This window comes from Lonchura striata, chromosome 2, assembly GCF_046129695.1.
Source record: "Lonchura striata isolate bLonStr1 chromosome 2, bLonStr1.mat, whole genome shotgun sequence".
NCBI lineage: Eukaryota > Metazoa > Chordata > Aves > Passeriformes > Estrildidae > Lonchura > Lonchura striata.
In genome coordinates, this window is record NC_134604.1 from 319,141 (window position 1) to 339,839 (window position 20,699).

A 20,699-nucleotide genomic window follows, 5' to 3' on the forward strand; every position below is an offset into this window, starting at 1 on the left:
TTGATTCAGTTTAAGAATAGTTTTGTTTTTTGGTTGGTTTTTTTTTTTTTTATTGCTGAGTTCAGTCATTGAACTACTGCAAAAAGACACTAAAATGTTTAGAGGGCTTTTTATTTTTTTCAGATTGCACTTAATGTTGTAGGAAAGGGGGACAGCCTAGCATCCTGGGATGGCTCCTTAGACCTACCTGAGCAGAGTATAATTCATAAGGATTGCCAAGAGCTGATTGGTAAGTTCTGTTACATTTAGATCCTCAGTTTGAAAACTTCTGTATTCTCAGTTGTCTTAAGACTTTGTTTCAATTAAATTTTCTGAATGTTGTTTACATTTTGGAGGAAGCTTTGAGGAAGAAGATGAAAGACCAGATAAAAATCAGTAAGAAACTGTAAGAAAACAATAGTATCTTACCTGTACACAGACTCTGGGAGGGTGACATCATGGGAGTTCAAAGTATTAGTTTGTAAATTATAGTTTGCATAGTCAGAAAGCTTTGTGAGATGAAAAAATGGTAATTGTTTTCTAAGATCCATCTTTTAAAGGAGACATTCTTTATTTAGTGTCCTTCAAGTTTTTAATTGTGGAAGGTCTGGTTCTTAATCTGAAAACCTGTTGTAGCATGAAAATACATATAGCATTTGAGAGAAAAAATATATTAAACATTTTAGACTTCAAAAAGTATTTTAAAGAAAGATTATTGTTAATAGCATTTTCAGCAAAAATCAAAGGCTGTGTTTGTGCAAGCAAGGAGCTGCCAGGACAAAGGAAATAATAATCTGGTCTGTTTGCAGAGAGCTGCAACTGGATCTGCTTGGCAGCTCATCAGAGAATTGGTCAAACCCCTGGCATGATGCAACAGCATCAGTGAGCACTTGATGGAATCAATGCTGACTCATAAATCAGGATACGTCTCATGACTTCAATAAGGGAATCTTCCATTTTATTGCCTATCACTTTATTTATTCTTGTGCAATTGAAATTTAGGGCAGAAGATGGGCTGGTGCATGCATACATACCTGCCATTTCTGAAATGCAGTTCTACACTTTCTAGCCCTGAAATCTAGTAGGAGTTATTTTCCTTCTCTCTGTCCTGTAAAGGAAAGAGATGGAGGTGGAATTTACACTCTCTTATTTAATCATAGTCTCTCTTCAGGAAGATGCAAAATGTCCTGATTATATCCATAACATACAAAATTAAGCATTTCAGTGTCTGATAGTTCTCTTTTTGTATTTATTGGTAAATATTTTGTGATATGTAAGGATTTAAACTGATAAAGGGAACAAATGTAAAGTTACTTCAGAAAGAAGGTTATATGGGGACTTCAATTTTTTGTTGAATTAAATGTCTCTATTTCAATGTTTTAGCAATTAGTCTGCAAATTTTAAGTATATCTTCAGTTGGCATGCGAGTTTTATGTACGATTTCATTTTTCTGAGAGGTACAGAAAAGAAATGCCAAATGTCGACTGGCTTGTCAGTATTCTTGATGGGAAAGTATTTGTGTAATAAAAAAATTTACTAACAGTAATGACACTCATGGTCTTGTTACTGAGAGGGAAAGATGTGTCCTAGAAATTTAATGCCACTATGTTACTGTAGTGTGTACAGCTCTCTTTCCCCCATCCTGGACATAAAAAAATGTTATTTATAAGTTAATGCTAAAATTTAAGTCTGTAAGCGTAGCTGATCTCAAACTTCTGATTTGGATAAATTTACATGTCAGTCAGCTTTTGAGGAATTGAAGGTATGGGTTGATCTGTGTTAAAATTGAAATGAATTTGTTGTAGAGTTGATCCTAAGTTGTGTGCTGAGCACACCAAATAGGAGTAGAAGAGGAGCATTCTGTGCATTGGAAGAATCTACCTCTTTCTTTTATGTAGATCCTGGAACCCACAAACTTCTTTTTGGATGTTGTTATGTTATTTAAATTATATTTAAATGTCTTATCCTACTGGTTTTATAAAATCACTTGTATTCTGATACCCTTTTTAATGCCATTCTGTAAGAATTTAATCCAAATAGCCAGCTTTTTGTTTGGCTGGTTTTCTTGAGCTTTTTCCCCAGTCAGTTCCTATTGGTGCAGTTTTGCTATGAAATAATCTCTTCCAATTTCTTTGAAAAGCCTTTAACACAGTTTATATCACTCTGCCTATTTCAGACCAGCTGTCAGTGCCAGAAGAAGAGAAGTCAGTATTAACTTTGGATATTGAGTCTGTTATTACCTTTTATTGTAAATCACGCAATGTTAAATACAGTTCTTGCCTCGGCTGGATACATCTGCTCAAACCTCTGGTGCACCTTCATTTGCCCCGCAGTGATTTGTACAACTGCTTCTATGCTATCATGAATAAATTCATTCCAAGGTAAAACTCTTCATTTTCCATATGTAATTGGCAATAGAAGTATTCTCTGAAAGATATGCATGCTGGTTTTGGCTAGAGTAGCACTGTTCCTAGCCATGTTGTCAGATTCTTTCATATGATCATAAATTTCAGCACCTGTTGATTTGAAATCCAGGAGATGATGGAGTTGATTTAAGATACAAAGAGTTAGCTGACTGATGTGACTGATCTAGATTCAATATGCCTTTTAAAGAGCTATCCTTTCATGCAATATCAAAAGCATTTTGTATGAACTAATTCACATAGGTTGTGTGAAAGTGGTTTTTTATTTCCTTTCCTAGCATTTTTATATCTAAAATACTTCTATCCCTTCAGAAACAGTAATTCATAAGCACTAATTAAGTCACAAAATCTCTTTAAAAGTAGTTGATATTTTCCCTATGTTCTATTGAGTTGGGACTGAATTTTTTTTTAGGTTTCTAGGTATTTTTAATTACAAATACAAATTTGACCTTTTCATGTTGTTATGTAGGTACTCTCACTAAAGTTTTTATGTATGTTAGAGCACCATGATGCTTCAGCAAGGCTGTATAGTAATTAAAGATCTTAGTCTGATTGCCTGGAGAGGAGATTCCAGCCTGGCTGATGGATATGTGCCCAAAATATGAAAACTGCACGTTTGCTGTAGTGGCAGGAAACAAGCATTTATCAGTCCTGTTACTTGACTCAGCTCGTGTCCCTTTCTGCTCTGAAACGCTCTTGGGCTCTGTGAGCTGTTTGGGATAGTGGCAATATGGCCACACAGCCCTGGTGCTTTCAGCTGCACAAGGCTTGCAGAGTATTTGAGCTTCTCTGTAGGAATCTAGATGGTGTTTCAATGAGATGTAGACTGTTTCTGGGTTTTTTCTCTTCAGTGGGGAATGAAAGACATAGAAAGGCAATTTACCATAGATCAGAGAATCTCTGCTCCTTTGGTACTGTGCTAGACTTGTTTTGAGATTTAAATCTGCTTTAAATACTTACATAATGTGTCAAGCAGTATTTCATTCTGCTGCCTTGATAACTTAGTGGGAGTTTCAGTGTTTGTGGGTTTTTTGTTGGTTTGATTTGGTTGGTTGTTTTTTTGACTCTTGAGGGAAACTGACTTCATGATCCGTCCCTGTGAATTAAAAGAGCAATGTACAGGAAATTACATGATCACAGACACTAAAGAATTGCTACTGTAAGTATGAAAGCTGCAATATTACAGAGGAGTTTATGTTTTCATTGCTACTTTTTAGGGACTGTTTTATGAAGGGAAGACCCTTTCATCTATTTCGACTGTTGCTTCAGTACCATGAGCCTGAGCTCTGCTCCTTTCTTGATACTAAGAAGATGACTCCGGATTCATATGCACTCAACTGGGTAATAAAGTGAAAGTAGGGAAACATAATGAAAAATATATTTCTGTTAAATTTAAGTACATGTTGCAAATTTATGGAAGAGTAATACATGCAATTAGAACTGCATATATTAAAATAAATTGTTTTAATATAGCATGGAGTTTTTGTCTTTAGTGTTTAGCATGAGGTATGAGGTCATGTTAATGTCACACTTTTATTCTGCTGGGTGAGTCCTTATTGAGCCACTGATATTAGGAACTTGTTGGCGTAAGGAAGAATGAGAGCAGCTGATGTACTCAAATAGCAAGAAACCCTGATGTTAGTTTTGATTGTGGTCAGCTGTATGTTGTAGATTTGGGTAAACATCAGTCTAACAGGTCTTTTAAAGCTGAAGTATGAATTGTTTTAGAAACCTCCCTGCTAAGGCATATATGTATGTCTTTTAGAATTTAGGCACATACATTTTACAACTTTTGAAGCATTAGTCATTTCCTCTTCAAAACTGCCTCAGATTAAATTGTGTGTAGTAGGACTACAACAAAATGTTTGTATTAAGGCTACTTATTATATGTAATACAAAATCATGATACTGTGCTTGCACAGGCAAAGTCTGTAATTTAATAGGAAGGCTTTGACCCATTAACTTTTCTAAGTTCTTCTTTTATACTCAATGGCTATGTAAAATTTTTTTTCAACCCTGTGAATTTTCAGTTAAAGAACTGAAAATCAATGAATTATTAAACTGTGAGGTCTGTTTTGGGGGTTTTTTTTTGTTTGTTCTTTTTTACAGCTGCTGCCAATTTTAGTGTAAAAACGTGTCTAGGAAAAGTTTTCACATTCTCAAAATCTGCTTTTTGCCAGTCTCATGAGCCTTCAAAAGAGAAATCAGATCCTTTTTTGTCACTTAATTTCAATTTTTTAGTAGAATTTTCCTTAGTACATACAAAATTCTTTGAAGTTGCTTATTTGAATTTTGGAACATAATTAGAATCTTCTCTCTGAAAGCTGGTATAGCTGCTAGTCCTCAACACCATGCTTCCTGGTGTACAACTTTAGGAAAAAAATCTTAAGTTTCATTTTATATAATGAGATTACAGTAAGAGTCTCTGCTTCTTCTGTGAAAAATCTGTCTGTATAGGTGTATCACTAATACTTAGAAATATATAATCAACATTCAGAGACCTGACATCATCATCTTGTTCATGGATGTTTTGTCTTTAGTTGCTTTTGAGTCAGAATTGAATCTATCTTTTTTATCTTTTGCTATAAAACTATACTAGGAAGTGTTGAAATATTCCATGATGGTGTTTTAAAACAGCTACCAAGCTTTTGAAAGCTATAGCTGTGTTGATACATTAGTGAATGTATGTGGAATTTGTGTGCATCAGCAAGTTCAGTAAGACCCCAGTGAAGTTAGGTGGTATGCATTTGAGTTAGATGTGATTGTAAATCTGGCATCTGTGGTAAGAAGTTCCTACCTTTTATCTGCTTTGAACTTTGTATATCAGAGAAGATCTATTTTCAAGTGGTAGCATGGGAACAGGCAAAGAGTTTCTTAAGTGGTAATGAAAAATTTCTGATGCTTGCAAATGTTTAATTATTCAGTCATAAAGCATCATAATGTAATGCTAAGTAAGTGATGTTGTCAAACTAATGCACAACCATGTTCAATTAGTTCAATTCTACTGTGGAAAATAAAAATAATTATGTTTGCAGGATCCTTTCAAAGCCCTAATTGCTATGTTATTTGAGTAAATATATTCTCTTATGATTGTCTTGTTGGTATAATTGGTATTTAGCAGTGGCTGTGAGCTAAACAGTACTCCAGCTTGATTGTGTTATCTGTGGTTGAATTTGCAAGGCTGGCAGTGTACAGCCAGCTTTGCCTTCATAACAGTAATTTTAAAGATAATCTGTAGTGTTGTGCACTGTTTCCATAAAAATTGGTTTAGAAGTTAGAACCATCCTTCAGTACACTGTGCAGATGTAGGTTTTATAATAATTTTATTGAGTTTATTTTCTTTTAGATATCTTGTATCTCTGGTAAATAAGATTGTTCCTGGTAATTGCTTTTTCTCACATTATTTTCCAAATTTTTAGCTTGGAAGCCTCTTCTCATACTACTGTTCTGCTGAAGTTACTCAAGCAATATGGGATGGATATCTACAACAAGCAGATCCATTCTTTATTTATTTCTTAATGTTGATCATCCTTGTCAATGCAAAGTAAGTGTATAGTTAATTCTTTGGGACATGCTTTGCTGACACTGCTTTAACCCAGGTTTGTTTCATTTTGGTTTTACTGACTTAATCTATGCCTGTGACTTTACTGTTTTCAGAGACGTTATCTTAGCACAAGAATCAGATAAAGAAGAAATGATAAGTAAGTACTTCTCTTACATAGCTGCTAGTGAAATATTTTCTATAAACTGCAATCCCCATTCATTACTATTTTTTGTTGCTAAAGAGATTATTTCCATGTGAATTTTCTCCTAATAAGTCCCTTCACACACTTATTCTTTCTTACTGTTCTTTTGCTGCCCTGTCCTTGACCTTCTTTCCTTATTTCTTTTAGTACTCCCACACCTAGTTCTATACTTCAGTTTGAATACTGGAAACAATCACCAGAAACTGGTCTTTCTAAGCCCAAAGCAACTGCTGTCAAATCCGTTTTTAAATCCACTGAACTTGTTGCATTTTCTGGATTGTCTTCATGCACACTTGATTTGAGCCTAGTTAATTGTTTTTATAGAAAATGCTTTAAGTTTCAGTGGAAAATTTAAATAACTCTCGCCTTTGTATTTTTTTTTCCATACATAATACAATGTAACTAATAATCTCCAGTAGTTCAAAATGAGTGCTTAGAATTTTGTCTTTGCCATGTACTGCAGAGCTACACCCTTGGGTTATCCTGGACAGAGAACAGGTCAGAGCTCTTTAGAAAAGTAGCTGACTTAGAATTAGAATTGAAAGCTAAAACTATACACAAATAAGAATTTGGTAAAAAAAACACTTGCATAGAAGGTTCAAACATCTAGCAAAAAGCATAAGTTTTCTATGGATAAGGAATATTTCCTGTATCTTCAATTTTTGTCTGGAGAGTGGATCAATATTCACGTTTAGTCAATATACTAGATTGTTACGCCTTATTAAAAATAAGTTCTTTTATGATCTGTGTCTGAATTAGTGTTGCATTTATGTTGTTTGTCTGTCTCAGAATTCTTAGAAACATCACCAGCCAATTTTGATTTAGAGGACATAGAAGATCTCTTCTCTTTGGCACAATATTACTGTAGCAAAACTCCGGCTTCTTTCAGGAAGGTAATAAAAGTAATTTTGAAATTCTCTTATTTTTGGAGAGTATTTAAACTCCTACTGACATTTCATTGCAATTTTGAATATTTCATTGCAATTTTCTTTTTTAAAACATTTTTTTTGTGTTGTTACTTTGGTGGTATTTACTGTTAGGATCTTTGAAAAATTACGGTTAAGTGATATGTGAGAGAAGCTTCCTTGAAATATTCTCACGTTATGACTGATAATCTTATTTTCCAAATGAAGTTCTTATAAGAACTGATTAAGCTAAACTTCATATTGATACAATTGCATTGTAGTACACTATACAGCAGTATTTACAATAGTAAAGAGGAAAAAGTCTCGTACTATAGATAAATCTATTGTCACCTGCACTGTTTTTGCAGCTCTTCCTTACTCATGGTGTCTTAGTGAATGGATGAAATAAAAGTATTTGATAGCCTTTGCTCTCGGCTTGTATGTACTACCTCTGATGTGTGTAGACAGGTATGGGAGGTTTTCTTGTGGGAAAAAAACTAAACAAATACCAGAGGCACTGCATCATGTTAGCATGGTCAAAGTGGTGAACAGGCGTGTTTGTAATAGAAGTGCAGGCCTTGCCATGATTTTCAGAAAGAATTTTAGCTGATCAAAAGTTTCATTACTATGTGGATTGGATATGCATGTGTGGAACTTGATCTTTGCAATGGATATATTTTTATTTTAAACTTTCACACGTAAACACAATGGCTTCACTTAATCTTTTTTTTCCTTGCCTTATTAGGACAACCACAGTCTTTTTGGCAGCAGCTTGCTGGGCCTCAAAGATGATGACACAGACTTGAGCCAGGCTCTCTGTCTAGCAGTTTCTGTGTCTGAGATTCTGCAAGCAAATCAGCAACAAGGAGTCAGTATACTGAATTAACCTTCTCCCCAGTTTTATAGAAAAAGAAAATAATCAATCATTAACCACTAGTTTTAAATACTAACAGCACAAAGTATTTGCTATTTTAGGAAAAATATTTTTTTTGTCTTCAGGTTTTCTCCCTTGTAAATGATCTGCTGTCTTCAAAGCATTTGTCCTGTAACAAGGAACATAGGGGAGCTTAAGACAGCTGATTTGAATTTGAGGAGTGTGAGCTGAAAGTAGTATCTCACTAATTTGAATTCCTTACCAAATGTAGCTACTGTAGAGGAAAATTTTAAACTCACTATTCAGTACCTTTGAGAAGAATGCACTTAAGGAGTATCTGTCTTTTGTCAATGAAAGGTTTAAATGAAAAAAAGAAAATTGTTTTAACCTGTTTCAGTAAAAGTGAATTGGAACCATGGATGCAGGAACTTCACCAGAAATATTTAAGACCCATGCATGGATCATAATGTAGCTAGCTTACAGTGTTTCTTATTGACTACAGACTTCTTGAAGCAGTTTCCAGGCCCTAGTTTTGTCATGCATAGTTTGGTTTTTTTCCTCATCCAAATAAAGTATCTGTTTGTATCCTGTCCAAGTTGGTGGGGTATAAATCCATCCTTATGTGCTGTGCTGATCAGTAGTGGATTCTTGGATTGTCTCATACCACTATGCTTCCTCTCAGTAGAAATTATATAATTGCAGTTGGATGATCCTTTCCCATGCACAAGCTGATATATTAATGGAAAGCTGATACTAGAATACTACTGGTGGTCTGGTAACTGTAGAGAAAGTTCAGATTAACCAAATGAAGTAAGATGCTTTTTTATTAGTTCTTAAGCCCTCTGAGCATTTCCTGTAGTATTGGAATTAGTATAAGAATGTAATTGAATTCTGTCAATAATTATGCAATTTTAAAATGTAAAAATTTCTCTTTCAGGAAGGAGTGAGATTCTTTGTAGTGGATTGTCGTCCTGCAGAGCAATACAATGCTGGCCATTTATCAACAGCATTTCATTTAGACTCAGATTTGGTTTGTATGCTTTTTGTTTCTCTACTGGTATTTGAATTCTAACTGAGATAGAAGGAGAGAGAAATGCCTACCTTGAAAAATAAAGTATCCTTAATTTAGGCTCCAGTCTGTGGACTGCAGTGTCTACCTATGTGATAAGGTTTCAAAAATTAGCTTCTCCAAAGGAGATGGTGGAACTATCATTTTACTGAGAAGTTTAGTCCTTAATGACATTAGAATTTGGGATGCCAGACTTCCTTTCTTTGGTTGGGAATGGAAACCCATACAGACTAGAGACTATACATTTCTTGGAGGAGAAAAGCCTTTTGTGCGTCCTAATTTCCAGTGAAAGGTGTAATTAATTTTAAAAAAGAGCACTTTTTTGTCTCTTTTTTTGCCTCAGCCAGTCTTATTACAATCTGCTTTTACAGGGCATGTATCTTGAGGAGGATTTGGTTGCTTCTCTAAAATTTTTGCTGTACAATATGAAAGAGAAAGTGCATTAATTTTGGTACTGAGATATGCTATGAATTAATAACTTCAATAAAGATTTTGTACTTTCTATTTGATGATGAATTCCTAATTGAACATTCAGTCGTAATTGTCCTTTTCCCCCCCCAAAATCACTTCCATTTCAGCAGTGTATTCATCACTTCTAGATTAGCCCTCAACTATTTTACTTCAAGTAGTTTGTGGAAGCTGTATGGAATGATTTATTTGGATATACATCATAAAAGACTTGTATACCTTAGTTAAGTTCAATCCTGCATCTAATATCTTTACCTCTCTAATTAAAATTATGCATTATTTGGTATTATATGCAGATATGTAAATATAATATTAAATATAATTACATAGGAGAGCGAAGGAGGCTGAAGGGCAACCTTAGTGCTTTCTGTAACTATCTGAAGGAGGTTGTGGCAAGGTACTATGAAATTAATGCAACATGAAAGTTGCAAAGACTTGTTTCTGTATTACTTGATGCCTTCAGGAGTAAACTAAGAAATGCTTTCCTGGGGAGAGCAAATGGGGTGAGGAAGTAAAGGACCATTCACAGTGTTCTTTAGGTAACATGAGGTCTCTGTCAGGTTCCCTGTGTGTGACTTGCACAGTGCTGATGTTCCCTTGCTTGTGCTCAATGAGTTGTAACCATTCTCGAAGTTTGTCTCCTTTCACATTGTGTTACAATTTCTTGGTGTCAGTGTTTTTTGTTTGTTCATTTCACAGATGCTTCAAAACCCATCAGAATTTGCACAGTCTGTAAAATCTCTGTTAGAAGCACAAAAACAATCTATTGAGTCTGGCTCCATAGCTGGTGGGGAACATCTCTGCTTCATGGGAAGCGGCAGGGAAGAAGAAGATATGTACATGAACATGGTGTTAGCACACTTCTTACAGGTACTACTAAATTGCCATTGATTTAACAGCTGGAGTAAAGGGGGTCTGCCTGTGTCATTGATGCTAAATGGCAAAGCATTTTCTGCTTAAAATCTGAACTGGTTTTTACATTACTTGAGTTCAAAGTTTTTAGTAAACAAACCAATGTGTTTCATTATCATACTTGCCAAACTCATTCCACAGGTTTTTTGCTCTGATCAGAATTATCTTTTCTGTTGCAGAAAAATAAGGAGTACGTAAGCATTGCCAAAGGAGGCTTTATGGGTAAGCTTATTAATAATGAAATTTGACTTGAAAAATCTTGGTATCTTCACACTGTTGGTATTTTTGAGGCTTTTGCTAAAAACGATTTAAATGAATAGCAACTAGATCTCACTTGTCAAGTTTTTGTTTTGTGTAAGAACAGGCTGTGCACTTACACATTTGTGGTTAGCTCTTATGGCTTACCCAGATTTCTGAGTCATGAAAAATTAATGCAGGAATTGGGGAAATTCCCTCTTCCAGCTCAGCATTCTTGATGTTTTAACCACTGTAGATTGCAGATTCATATGAAGATGCAACTTCATAATTACTATTAACTGCTGTTTTGATTTCTTAAATCAGGGTTCATAATTCTACAGTTGATGTTGCTGGAAATAATCAGGCTCTACAACAGTGGAGAGATCTGTGCTACAATATGACATTATTAATGATACAATTAATTCATATGTTTGGTGTTTTAAGAGCTGTTTCAAGGTCAAAGCAGTGATTTATTTTTAGTTGCTGCTTTATTCTAAATGTTTACTAAAATAATTAGTATATTAGGTAGATAAATCGGCATTAGATAATTAGGTTATCTTAATGCATTTGTATTACTGAAAGAAAAGCCAGGGATTATTGTAGTGATTGCTGAATTTATCTATTTGATTGAATTGTGGGGAAAAAATTGCTCCTGATTATAGTCTTCGGTATATACAATATTTTTATCAACAGACTAAGTCCAGTGTAATTCTGAATGTTTTTAATGGCCGTTTAACAGCCCTCCAACAGCACTTAGCAGATATCAATGTGGAAGGACCAGAAAATGGATATGGCCACTGGATTGCTAGTACCTCAGGCTCAAGAAATAGCATAAGCTCTGTTGATGTAAGTGAAATTTTTGTGTGTTACAGTGGGATGGGAGCCCTAGGTGTCATGTGTTTGTTCTTCACATTCTTCATTCTATTCCATAAAATGCATTATTGCAAGTCATGACTGTTTTCACTTGTGTGTTTAATTTCAAACTATGATCACAGTCTAGTCATAGGTGACCTAAACATTCTTATCCTCTTAAGGAGAAGAGTTTGTAGGTAAGAACTTGCTGTAGTCATTCTCCAGCAGCATACATGTAATAGACAACTCTTTCCCTGGCTCTTACTCACTCTAGGAATAAGTTACTATAAAGTGGCATACAATTTCATGGCAAAGCTCAAAACTGTATCTTTTCTACAGCTGATATATTGTATGTGGAATTTAGCTTTTAATTTAGATGTGGTGTATCACTAATAGGATTCCTTTGTCTAGATGTCCATAGCAGAGTGCTCAGTAATATAGTTTATCAAGCTTGCTTTATGGGATGATATTTCTTCAGTCACATATCATTGCTGTTATTTGATAGAATGCTAAAGAAATACTCAGTTGTGTAATTAAGGTTCTACTGAGTACCAAAAAGTAAATTGCTGTTTTGTAGTCTGTTTCCCTTTTAATACATTCATTGAGATGAAATAACATACTTTTATGTGATTAATCCTGAGATGAGTTCCTTTTACAGGGTGATTCTCCTAACGGTTCAGGTGATGGGAAAGGAATGAAATCCCTAGTGAATAAAATGACTGTTGCTTTGAAGACTAAATCTGTGAATGTGAAAGAGAAAGTTATCAGTTTTATTGAAAATACATCTACTCCGGTAGACAGGTACGTCATTTATATTTCACTGTGCATTAGCTGGGAGAAGTGACTTCCTATTTCATGTGGCTGTAAGTGTGAAAACAGGGCTAATTAGGAAAAAGTTGTCTTCCATATTCAGTTTTTTCATTTCCCATCCCTACCCTCCTCACAATTTTATCATGACCCAGGGAGCCTACTGTGTTCCTTAGTATTGGAAGGCTAATGTGGGTCCCTGCTGCCTTGAATGTTCATCTAGAATTTGTCATTTAATTTAACTTCTTATAATGTGTCAATTCTATGTTCAGTCTGAAAGTGAACAATGATTTCGCTTTTATTTCATTTCCTCCCCATCCTGACTCTGATGAAATAGATGAATGACAGTGGGATTCTGGACAGGTTCTTTTGGTTGGTTGGTTTTGTTCTGTTTTGGTTTTTTTCACTGCTACATCTTGCCAAATTCAGTTTACCTCTTTTAAAGATCTTGATTTTTTTCAAAGCTGCTTTTCAAACTCGGAATCGACCGTTGTTTGGTTTTTGTCTTCAGGTACAGCAAAGAATGAGAATGTGCAAGTAGACTGAGGAACACTTTCAAATTTGGAAGTGATCATTCCAAATAATTATCTTAACTAAATACAAGAATAACAGCTTTAAATGAAACTTGTTGTAGTTCTGTGAATTCCAGCCTTTGAAGGTGCAATGTTGAATACTAGGACACTGGTATTCAGGAATCCCAGAGACCTAGCATTTGTTCGATAGCTGGATTTAAAATACGTACCAAATGAAGAGTAGTTTTTAATAGTCTTTTACCTCAAATCATTCCTTCTTTTTGTGTTTGAGAATGTTTTTCTAAATTACTATTATTACTTTTATCTCGCCATTAGAGGCAGAAAATTCTTAAATAGTGTTTGGTAACTTCTGCTGTGTGAAGAACTAAACTGAATGAATGTGAAGATTTAAATGGAAAGAGGGTAGATTTAGGTTAGATATTAGGAAGAAATTCTTTACAGTGGGGGTGGTGAGGTGCTGGTTGCCAGGGAAGCTGTGGCTGCCCCATCCCTGGCAGTGCTCAAGGCCAGGCTGAAGGAGCTTTAAGCAGTGTGGTTTGGTGTGAGGTGTTCAATGCAGGCAGAGCGTGGAGCAAGATGGTCTTTAGAGTCTCTTCCAAGCCAGGCCATTCTGTGAAATCAAGTCATGCTTACATATACGCCATAGGCAGTATACTGAATGCATCCTTTAGTCGATTCTTTTGCAAATACTTCTTTGCCCTGTGTCCAGCTTTCATGAAGCCTTGTTTTTATTTACAAGCATCCTTCTTGAAGAAGATCTGTTGACAATATAGGGAATATCAGCTGTTTATCTTGGTTTTTCATTTACATTTTTTTAATTCTTTTATTCTGTCCTCTGCCTCAATGTACTGTAGAATACCTTTCAATATTTCCTGGCCTGACAGAGCAAGCCTGGAGCGGTAAGCTTGATAATTAAGCAGTCTGACTAAAACCACCTTTCTCGTATTTAGCATGGCATCACAATGTTTGTAAGCATTGGTTACACTGACAAGATTGCTTGCATATTTTGATATTAATTTAATTTTTTGAAATTTATTAAAACTATTGCTTTTTAGTCAAGAGACTAAAGGAAGAAAAAGAAAGTATTGGCAGTGCTTTCTTCTCTTAGTTTCTGTTTTTTTATTTCTGTTCTCTTCCTTACTATTGCTTTTTATGGATTTTTTTTTCAACCTGTCATTTCCTATATACGTTTTACTAGTAACCTGTAGTGGTAGAAGACACCAGGAGCAATTACTGAACAAATTATGGCTTAAGGTTTTAACAAGAGAGACTATAATTATGAAAAGTAAACTTTTCATAAAATATAATCAGAACTTAGATGTGACAGGGAACTCATATGGAAATTCTGTTGGAAGTCTAAAATTTTTACGCATCTTATCACTTGGTGACAGAAAAATCACTTTCATTCTGAAAGAAATGGACATGCTCATTACTGGGAAAAGAAAAATGATAAGTAAATATGCTTTGCAATTCTACCTCATCTTGTTCACATAACTATTACATTTCATGCAAATGTGGAGGCCCTTCACATTTGACTCACAGTGATGGTGATATTTATTTATTATAATTTATTTCACAAATAAAAATTGTGAATTGAGTGTTTATAAAATTACTTGTGGTAATTGAAGAGCAGCTCATGCATAATCACTTTGGAACTTTGGTTATACTTCAGGAGTTCTGTAGCTTTTGACTCACAGTGAAATGCTTGAAGATTAGTACTAGATAAATTATTGAAAATTTTTTAAGTGGGTTTTCAAGGATTTTTGACTAATTTTTCTTTCAAGTAGTTTGTTTATAATTTGAGCTGGGATTCACCCAAAACACCACAAAAAGGTGTTGTTCGTGTGAGCAAAATTGGTAGTAATATTCTGTAGAAGAACAGTGGGAATGGCCCAATAGCACATAGTATGTTCTGTTAATTAGAAATACTTAAAATCACAGGGATTATACTCCATGTTTTGTTGATCTGTTTCTAGAATATGGTAAGAAAGTGTTAGAAAAATAAATTAAATATATGGTGATTCTTTGATAAGTCAGAAATGCATGAATCTGTATTGGTAACCAAGATACACTGAGATTTTACTTTGGTGATTTTGTTTATTCCTTTCACTCCTATTGCAGATCTTCTTTCATTGGGTAGAATAAATTAGCTCACACTTTATAGCCCTAGAGTATTTTCTTACAATTCTAAAAAACCTAGAACGGCATTGTTTCTGTATCAATTCAATTATATCTACTTTGTGTTTATCACCAGGATGTTTCATTTGGCAGGTTTGCCACCAAAGGACATTGCATGCAATTTGTAACCATGTAATGGTGGCCTTCCATGTAAATAGGTTAAAAGGAATCAATTCCTAGTCTAAGACGTTACCTGGCTTTTATAAAGTAGCTTTTTACTCTCTTGTGTACTCTTGTCCTGACTAACTACAGTTGAAAACACCAGTGAGATCTACTCTTAGATCCTCTCTGTATAATTCAATTTGACATTATTTTAATGTGCTGCTTCTTACTCAATTGGTTCTGTATGACTAAAGCATATTTACAAAAGCCTCCATATGGAAGCACTGCCCTCTTGAATTGTCAGTGTCATTGATGCTTATTGCCTTAAACACTAATGAGCATGTTATTGTATGTTTATTTTTGTGCCATTGTAGATCACGTTTCTGTTTGTTTGGTTTTTTTAACTTTTCCTTATTTTGTTTAGATTAGTAAATTTTACCCATACAAAATGTTTTCTTTTCTAACTTTCAATTCTACTTTCAGGTATCCCTAAGTAATAGCATTAATTTACATGTTACTAAACCTGTTCCCTGACCAGCCTGGTTCTACAGTAGCATTTAAAGTGGAGTTTGTGAATGTACTTAAAACAGGAACCAAGGCTTAGGTTTGGTAGGAAACATAAATACACAGTATGGGGAAGGAGGTTATTGAACTGGACAAAAGGGACAAGCGGGTTTTTTGGCTTTGTTTTGAGTTTTTTAAAACTGCTAAGTGTTGCCAGATCTAAAGGCTAAAATTATGAACTGGGTTTTTTTTTCAGAAATTGCCTGTATTGTTGCTTTCTGAACTTTCAGGTTTTTCTCATATTTTTCAGGTATTCTGAACAGTTGAGGGCAAGAGCTTTTAATTCAGCTTTGACTATGTAATCACAGCATTCTGAGCTAGAGCTTTAAAATATCTCAGGATTTGAAATCTTACTGTCACACATAAAGACTCAGTTGTGTGTGTTTGTGTCATTTGATATGATCTGTGGAAGCAATTCAAATGTGATTTTTGACATCACATGAATATCACACTGGTGCGGGATTGTAGCAGTAGGAATTGTTTGAGCAAATATTTCAAGATTTGACTCAAGCTGGAAGTAATGAACAGGAAGTCAGGGTTTATACTACCACAGATGGCTTGTAATAGCCCCTCTGTGTAGTTCTTAAGGCATTTTGTTATCTTTTGAGGAATTAACCAGAAAAATGAACTGTTAGTTAATATTAGTTAATAGTTAATAGTCTTAGTTAATAGTTAGTTAATAGTCTTTGATTTTTGCTTCATCTGAATTTGTCATCCTTGTGAAGTTGCCCTGACTATCCAGATATATTTTAGTTTCGTGCTAGAAACTCAGCATGTTGTCAAGTTTTCAGGTCTCTAACGTATGTTGCCATTTGAGAAGGTGAGCAGAAGTTGGGGCTTTTTAAAAACAAACCAGCATTTTTTCCCACTTTGTTGCACCAGTCAGCCTCACAAAGCGACTGAGCCATGTGCTTTCACTAACCAAGCTGCTTGATGGGTCACTCACTCTTCCTTGCAGGCAGCTTCATGAGAGCCTCTTGTCCTTCTCTGTTGCACAGCTGTGTTTACATTTTGCTATTATGTCACTGTGGAACTCAGACCTTCAGTTTGAAAGTTACTTTTCTTCTCCTGTCCCACATCTTCTCCTGTCCTTTTCATTGCCAACAGACATGTCAGCAGCAGTGACAGAGTAGGAAAACCCTACCGTGGTGTGAAGCCAGTATTCAGCATTGGAGATGAAGAAGAATATGATACTGGTACAGTAGAAAATTTTTCTTTTACCTAGATTAGCTTATTTATACAAAATTATAAAGTTGGACTAAATCAAGCAGTGTCTCATATCTTTTTCTTGCAATATGATACTTATCTATTATTGTTGTTCATGTATGTTATGGTAATGCCTAGGACAGACTCTCTTCAAATACACAGGAGCAGTTTAAATAAAAATAATTTGTGGTAAGCACCAAACAGCCAACAGGAAGAAATTTAAATAAGCAGATTTAGGGGATCTTTTGTCTTCACTTGTTATTTCTGAAGTAAAGATCTTTTTCTACACTTGTAAGCTGGCAATTGTTACTTGTTACCTTATTACTCACAACAGTAAGCACAGTTTAAAAGCCCTAGTTTAGCTGATATATCTTAGTTTAAATATCTAGTATTGTCAGTGAGTGTAATGATCTGAATTTGTGAAATATAGCTGGAGCGAGACTTTAAATGGCTAATGTGTACACAGTGTTTCAGACTTGGCTTTTTAGCACTGAATCTATTAATAATTTATTCATCTCTTGATATGCATGCAGATTGCTGTAAGAAAAAAAAAAACAATTTTTATTTAAAGTTTTTATCTAGTTGAAAAACTACAGGCAAAATTGGAAGACCACATATTTCATAAAGGTTTCTCTGAGAACAGTTGTAACATTAGAATGGTTCCAACCTACTGTTTCCTTGGTTTTGCTCTGGTAGTTTTAGGCCACTCCCAGTCATCATCTCACAAATAACTCTTCTGTTACCAAAGAGCATATTTGGCTTGTGTTAGAAAAAAGAGAAACAAGTAACTAGTCTGAGAATCTTTGATACTCAAAAGAAGCAGTTCAGGAAGATTAATGAGAGCCACATGTTTAAATAACAGTAATGGCAAACAGTTGATCATCATCTGCAATAAAAATTGTGAAGGTGCAAAGTGAAATTATCAGGCAGAAGCTTTAATACTAACAAGTTATTTCTCCAAATGCCATGTAATGAAGTTTGCACAATTCTTTGAGCATCCATAATAGTGTTTTGCAAAGTCTATGTAGTTTCAGAAAACCAGCTGCACCAAGACAGATATTCTAGAACATGTTTTCAGTAATGGTTGTTTGCTAAGTTCTATTTAATATTTTCTTTTAAAAGCACTATTGCACTTGGTGAGCAAGCAGAATCAGAGCAATTTGAGTAAGGAAAGCCAACACATATGACATGAAATAGACATAATCTTGATACAGAAGAATGCAAAAAGTGAACCTGTTTCTGAATAATTGGTTTTGTGAAGTTTTAGTGTATGGGGCTTTTCTGTAGTAAGTAATTACAATCAGCTGTAATTATTGCAGCCTGCTTTAGGTGGGTCTGCTTGAGCAGAGGGGTTGGACCAGAGATCCCTTCTATCCTCAGCCATTCTGTGATTCTGTGACAGAGGGTGGATTATTGTTCCATTCCACAATGTATTTTTCAGTGAAATGTTTCCCAAAGTGTGTTTCAAATTCTGAATTGCATTGAAGTAAATAGTTTAATGAAGTGTAGGAAATTGGCTTTGGAAAAGGCTCTATAAAGAGCTATCTTGAGTTATTTCTGGGAGTAATTTGTATGGAGCTAATATAGTTGATTGTGTTAGATATCTAGGTTGCTTAAATTCTTCTAATGTACCACCAAAATTACTATGTAAGCATAATCATCATCTTTAGACATAAAAGCAGTATTTTGCAACTAAGTAATAACACATGCAGGAGTTTTGGATGTTTCACAGAGGTCTGTGCTGAAAATTTGGGGTTGGAATATGTTCTTAAATGGCCTTAAAAAAGGATGTGAAGCCAAAGACAACAATTTTTGCTAATGATCCAAGGTTATTTGAGATAGTAAGGATAGCCTGAGTCTTTTGCTAATTGGAATGACTGGGTAATAAAATAGCACATGAAATTCAGTATTAATTGAATGCAAGAAAAAGGCTAAAAAAACCCCAACCACTTCTAGTTTCAGATCCAGTGGCAGTAAAATGACTTGGCTGTGCCCAGCAGCAGTAGGTTTATAATAAATAAGCAGTCATTAGCAGTCAGAAAAGCAAACTAAATGCTCAGAAATCTATTATTCACCCACACATTATATATTGTTTGTCTTCTGCCTGTGATGTCAGAAACAATATTTGAACATGACAAGGTTCAGAGGGGAATAAGAAGGGTGAGGAAAGATGTGATATTGCTTTCACAAAAGGCACAGCCGAATGTGAGTTTTGTTATGTGAAAGAGGCATTTTAAGGGAGGAAAAATGATCCACAAAAATAATGCCTGGCCTTGAAAGGTATCAACAAGTGTTCATTTCTTCTTGTAAAAGAAACTAGAAGCCACAAGAAGAGACTCTCCTGGACTGTAGTTGGCTTGGTTTTGGTACTCCTTGCCAAAAGATATTGGTGGTTTAAATGCAAAGAGTTTATACGGCTTCAAGGAAAGTCTGGACAAGTGACTTTCAATGTGAAAGAAATCCATGAAACTTTACTGCATGGACAAATTGGACCAGCCTAAGATACTCCCTGACCTAAAACTACTTGTTTGTGAAGAGAAACATCAGCTATGCCTTTTTCTTTCTTCCCTCTCAATAATTCTATATGGTTAGGTACACTTCCTTTGAACCAGTGTAGTTGCAGTGAGTTTAAGCAAATTGAAAAGTTTTCTTTTTTTTAACATTTTTACCCCCTCCATTCAAACCAGATGAAATTGATAGCTCCTCAATGTCGGACGATGATCGAAAAGAGGTTGTCAACATCCAAACGTGGATAAATAAACCTGATGTGAAGTATAACTTCCCATGTAATGAAGTAAAAGAAAATGGACATATGTTTCCCAGGTACTGAAATTAATCCTGAGTTCAATGAAAACATCTGTCTTGATATGTATGCTAAAAAACAGTGTTGGTCACTTAACTTATCCTTTATATTAAACTAGGAAATGAAAGTGTGAAACAAACTAGAACAAAGCGTTATTAAATTTGCATTTTAGTATTTGCAGTGTTACAGTATGGTAATTATGTATAAAACCTGGTATAAAGTTTTGCTTTGAAGTACAAGGTAGTAAGAAAAATGGAAGGGGGAGAGAGGGGTGGAAGTACTTGCCATGCTCTGTGCTCCAGTAATGCTGGGGGTGATGTCATGCTTGTTTTCAGAAATGGCCATGCTACAGCACTCAAGGAAGTTCTGAAGTGATTCCTAGAGCTTTCTTCATTAGATATTATGAAAGTATTAAAACTGTTTCTTAGATTTGGTAGCTGTATTATCTAGCTCTCTCCATGTAGTTTAGTCATAGAATTTAACTTTCTAAATAGCTGATACTTAATTCATTAACAAAGCTAATTTGTAATTTTCTTTTTCTTCAAGTCATCTCCTAGTAACAGCAACTCATATGTACTGTTTGAGGGAGATTCCATCACGAAAGGGACTGGCTTACATACAGTCTCGACAGGCACTCAACTCTGTAGTCAAAATCACATCCAAGAAGAAACACCCAGAACTGATCACCTTTAAGTATGGAAATAGCAATACTTCAGGCATAGAAATTCTGGCAGTTGAAAGGTAAGCCATCTCAGTAACAGAGGTATAAATGGTAATGATATCTAGGATGCTGTACACTGGAAATGTATGTTGTTATTCCCAGAATGAGTTCAAAAAATAATAGTTTTTATTTAGGAATACATAAATCAGACGTGAACTAGGGAAAAAGATTTGCCAGTAAAATTATGAGTGCTTATGAGACCCAGAAGAGAGGAACTGCAGTTAATGTTGTTAGGGATGGGATGTGTGCAAGTGTTTTCTTTTTGTAAGAGGCCTTAAATAAAAATGGACAGTTCTCTGTAGCAAAAGTATGCATTTGTG

General features: G+C 34.9%; 1 protein-coding gene across 5 annotated transcripts in view; it reads left to right on the forward strand.

Annotated features, from left to right (window-relative positions):
* The window catches only part of TBC1D23 (TBC1 domain family member 23), a 34,043-nt gene that overhangs the window by 10,658 nt on the left and 2,686 nt on the right, over positions 1-20,699 (forward strand). For 2 of the 5 annotated variants that reach the window (XM_077790910.1, XM_021545507.2), the window contains exons 3-18: positions 124-229; positions 2,156-2,360; positions 3,620-3,743; positions 5,822-5,946; positions 6,060-6,103; positions 6,938-7,041; positions 7,799-7,921; positions 8,865-8,957; positions 10,164-10,334; positions 10,556-10,598; positions 11,353-11,459; positions 12,124-12,266; positions 13,660-13,704; positions 16,757-16,845; positions 19,543-19,678; positions 20,205-20,399. In XM_077790910.1, coding sequence (XP_077647036.1) covers positions 124-229; positions 2,156-2,360; positions 3,620-3,743; positions 5,822-5,946; positions 6,060-6,103; positions 6,938-7,041; positions 7,799-7,921; positions 8,865-8,957; positions 10,164-10,334; positions 10,556-10,598; positions 11,353-11,459; positions 12,124-12,266; positions 13,660-13,704; positions 16,757-16,845; positions 19,543-19,678; positions 20,205-20,399 — 1,853 coding nt within the window. Of the gene's footprint in view, positions 1-123; positions 230-2,119; positions 2,361-3,619; positions 3,744-5,821; positions 5,947-6,059; positions 6,104-6,937; positions 7,042-7,798; positions 7,922-8,864; positions 8,958-10,163; positions 10,335-10,555; positions 10,599-11,352; positions 11,460-12,123; positions 12,267-13,659; positions 13,705-16,756; positions 16,846-19,542; positions 19,679-20,204; positions 20,400-20,699 lie in introns of all 5 variants that reach the window. The other 3 variants (XM_077790911.1, XM_021545509.2, XM_021545506.3) reach the window with 2 other exon arrangements.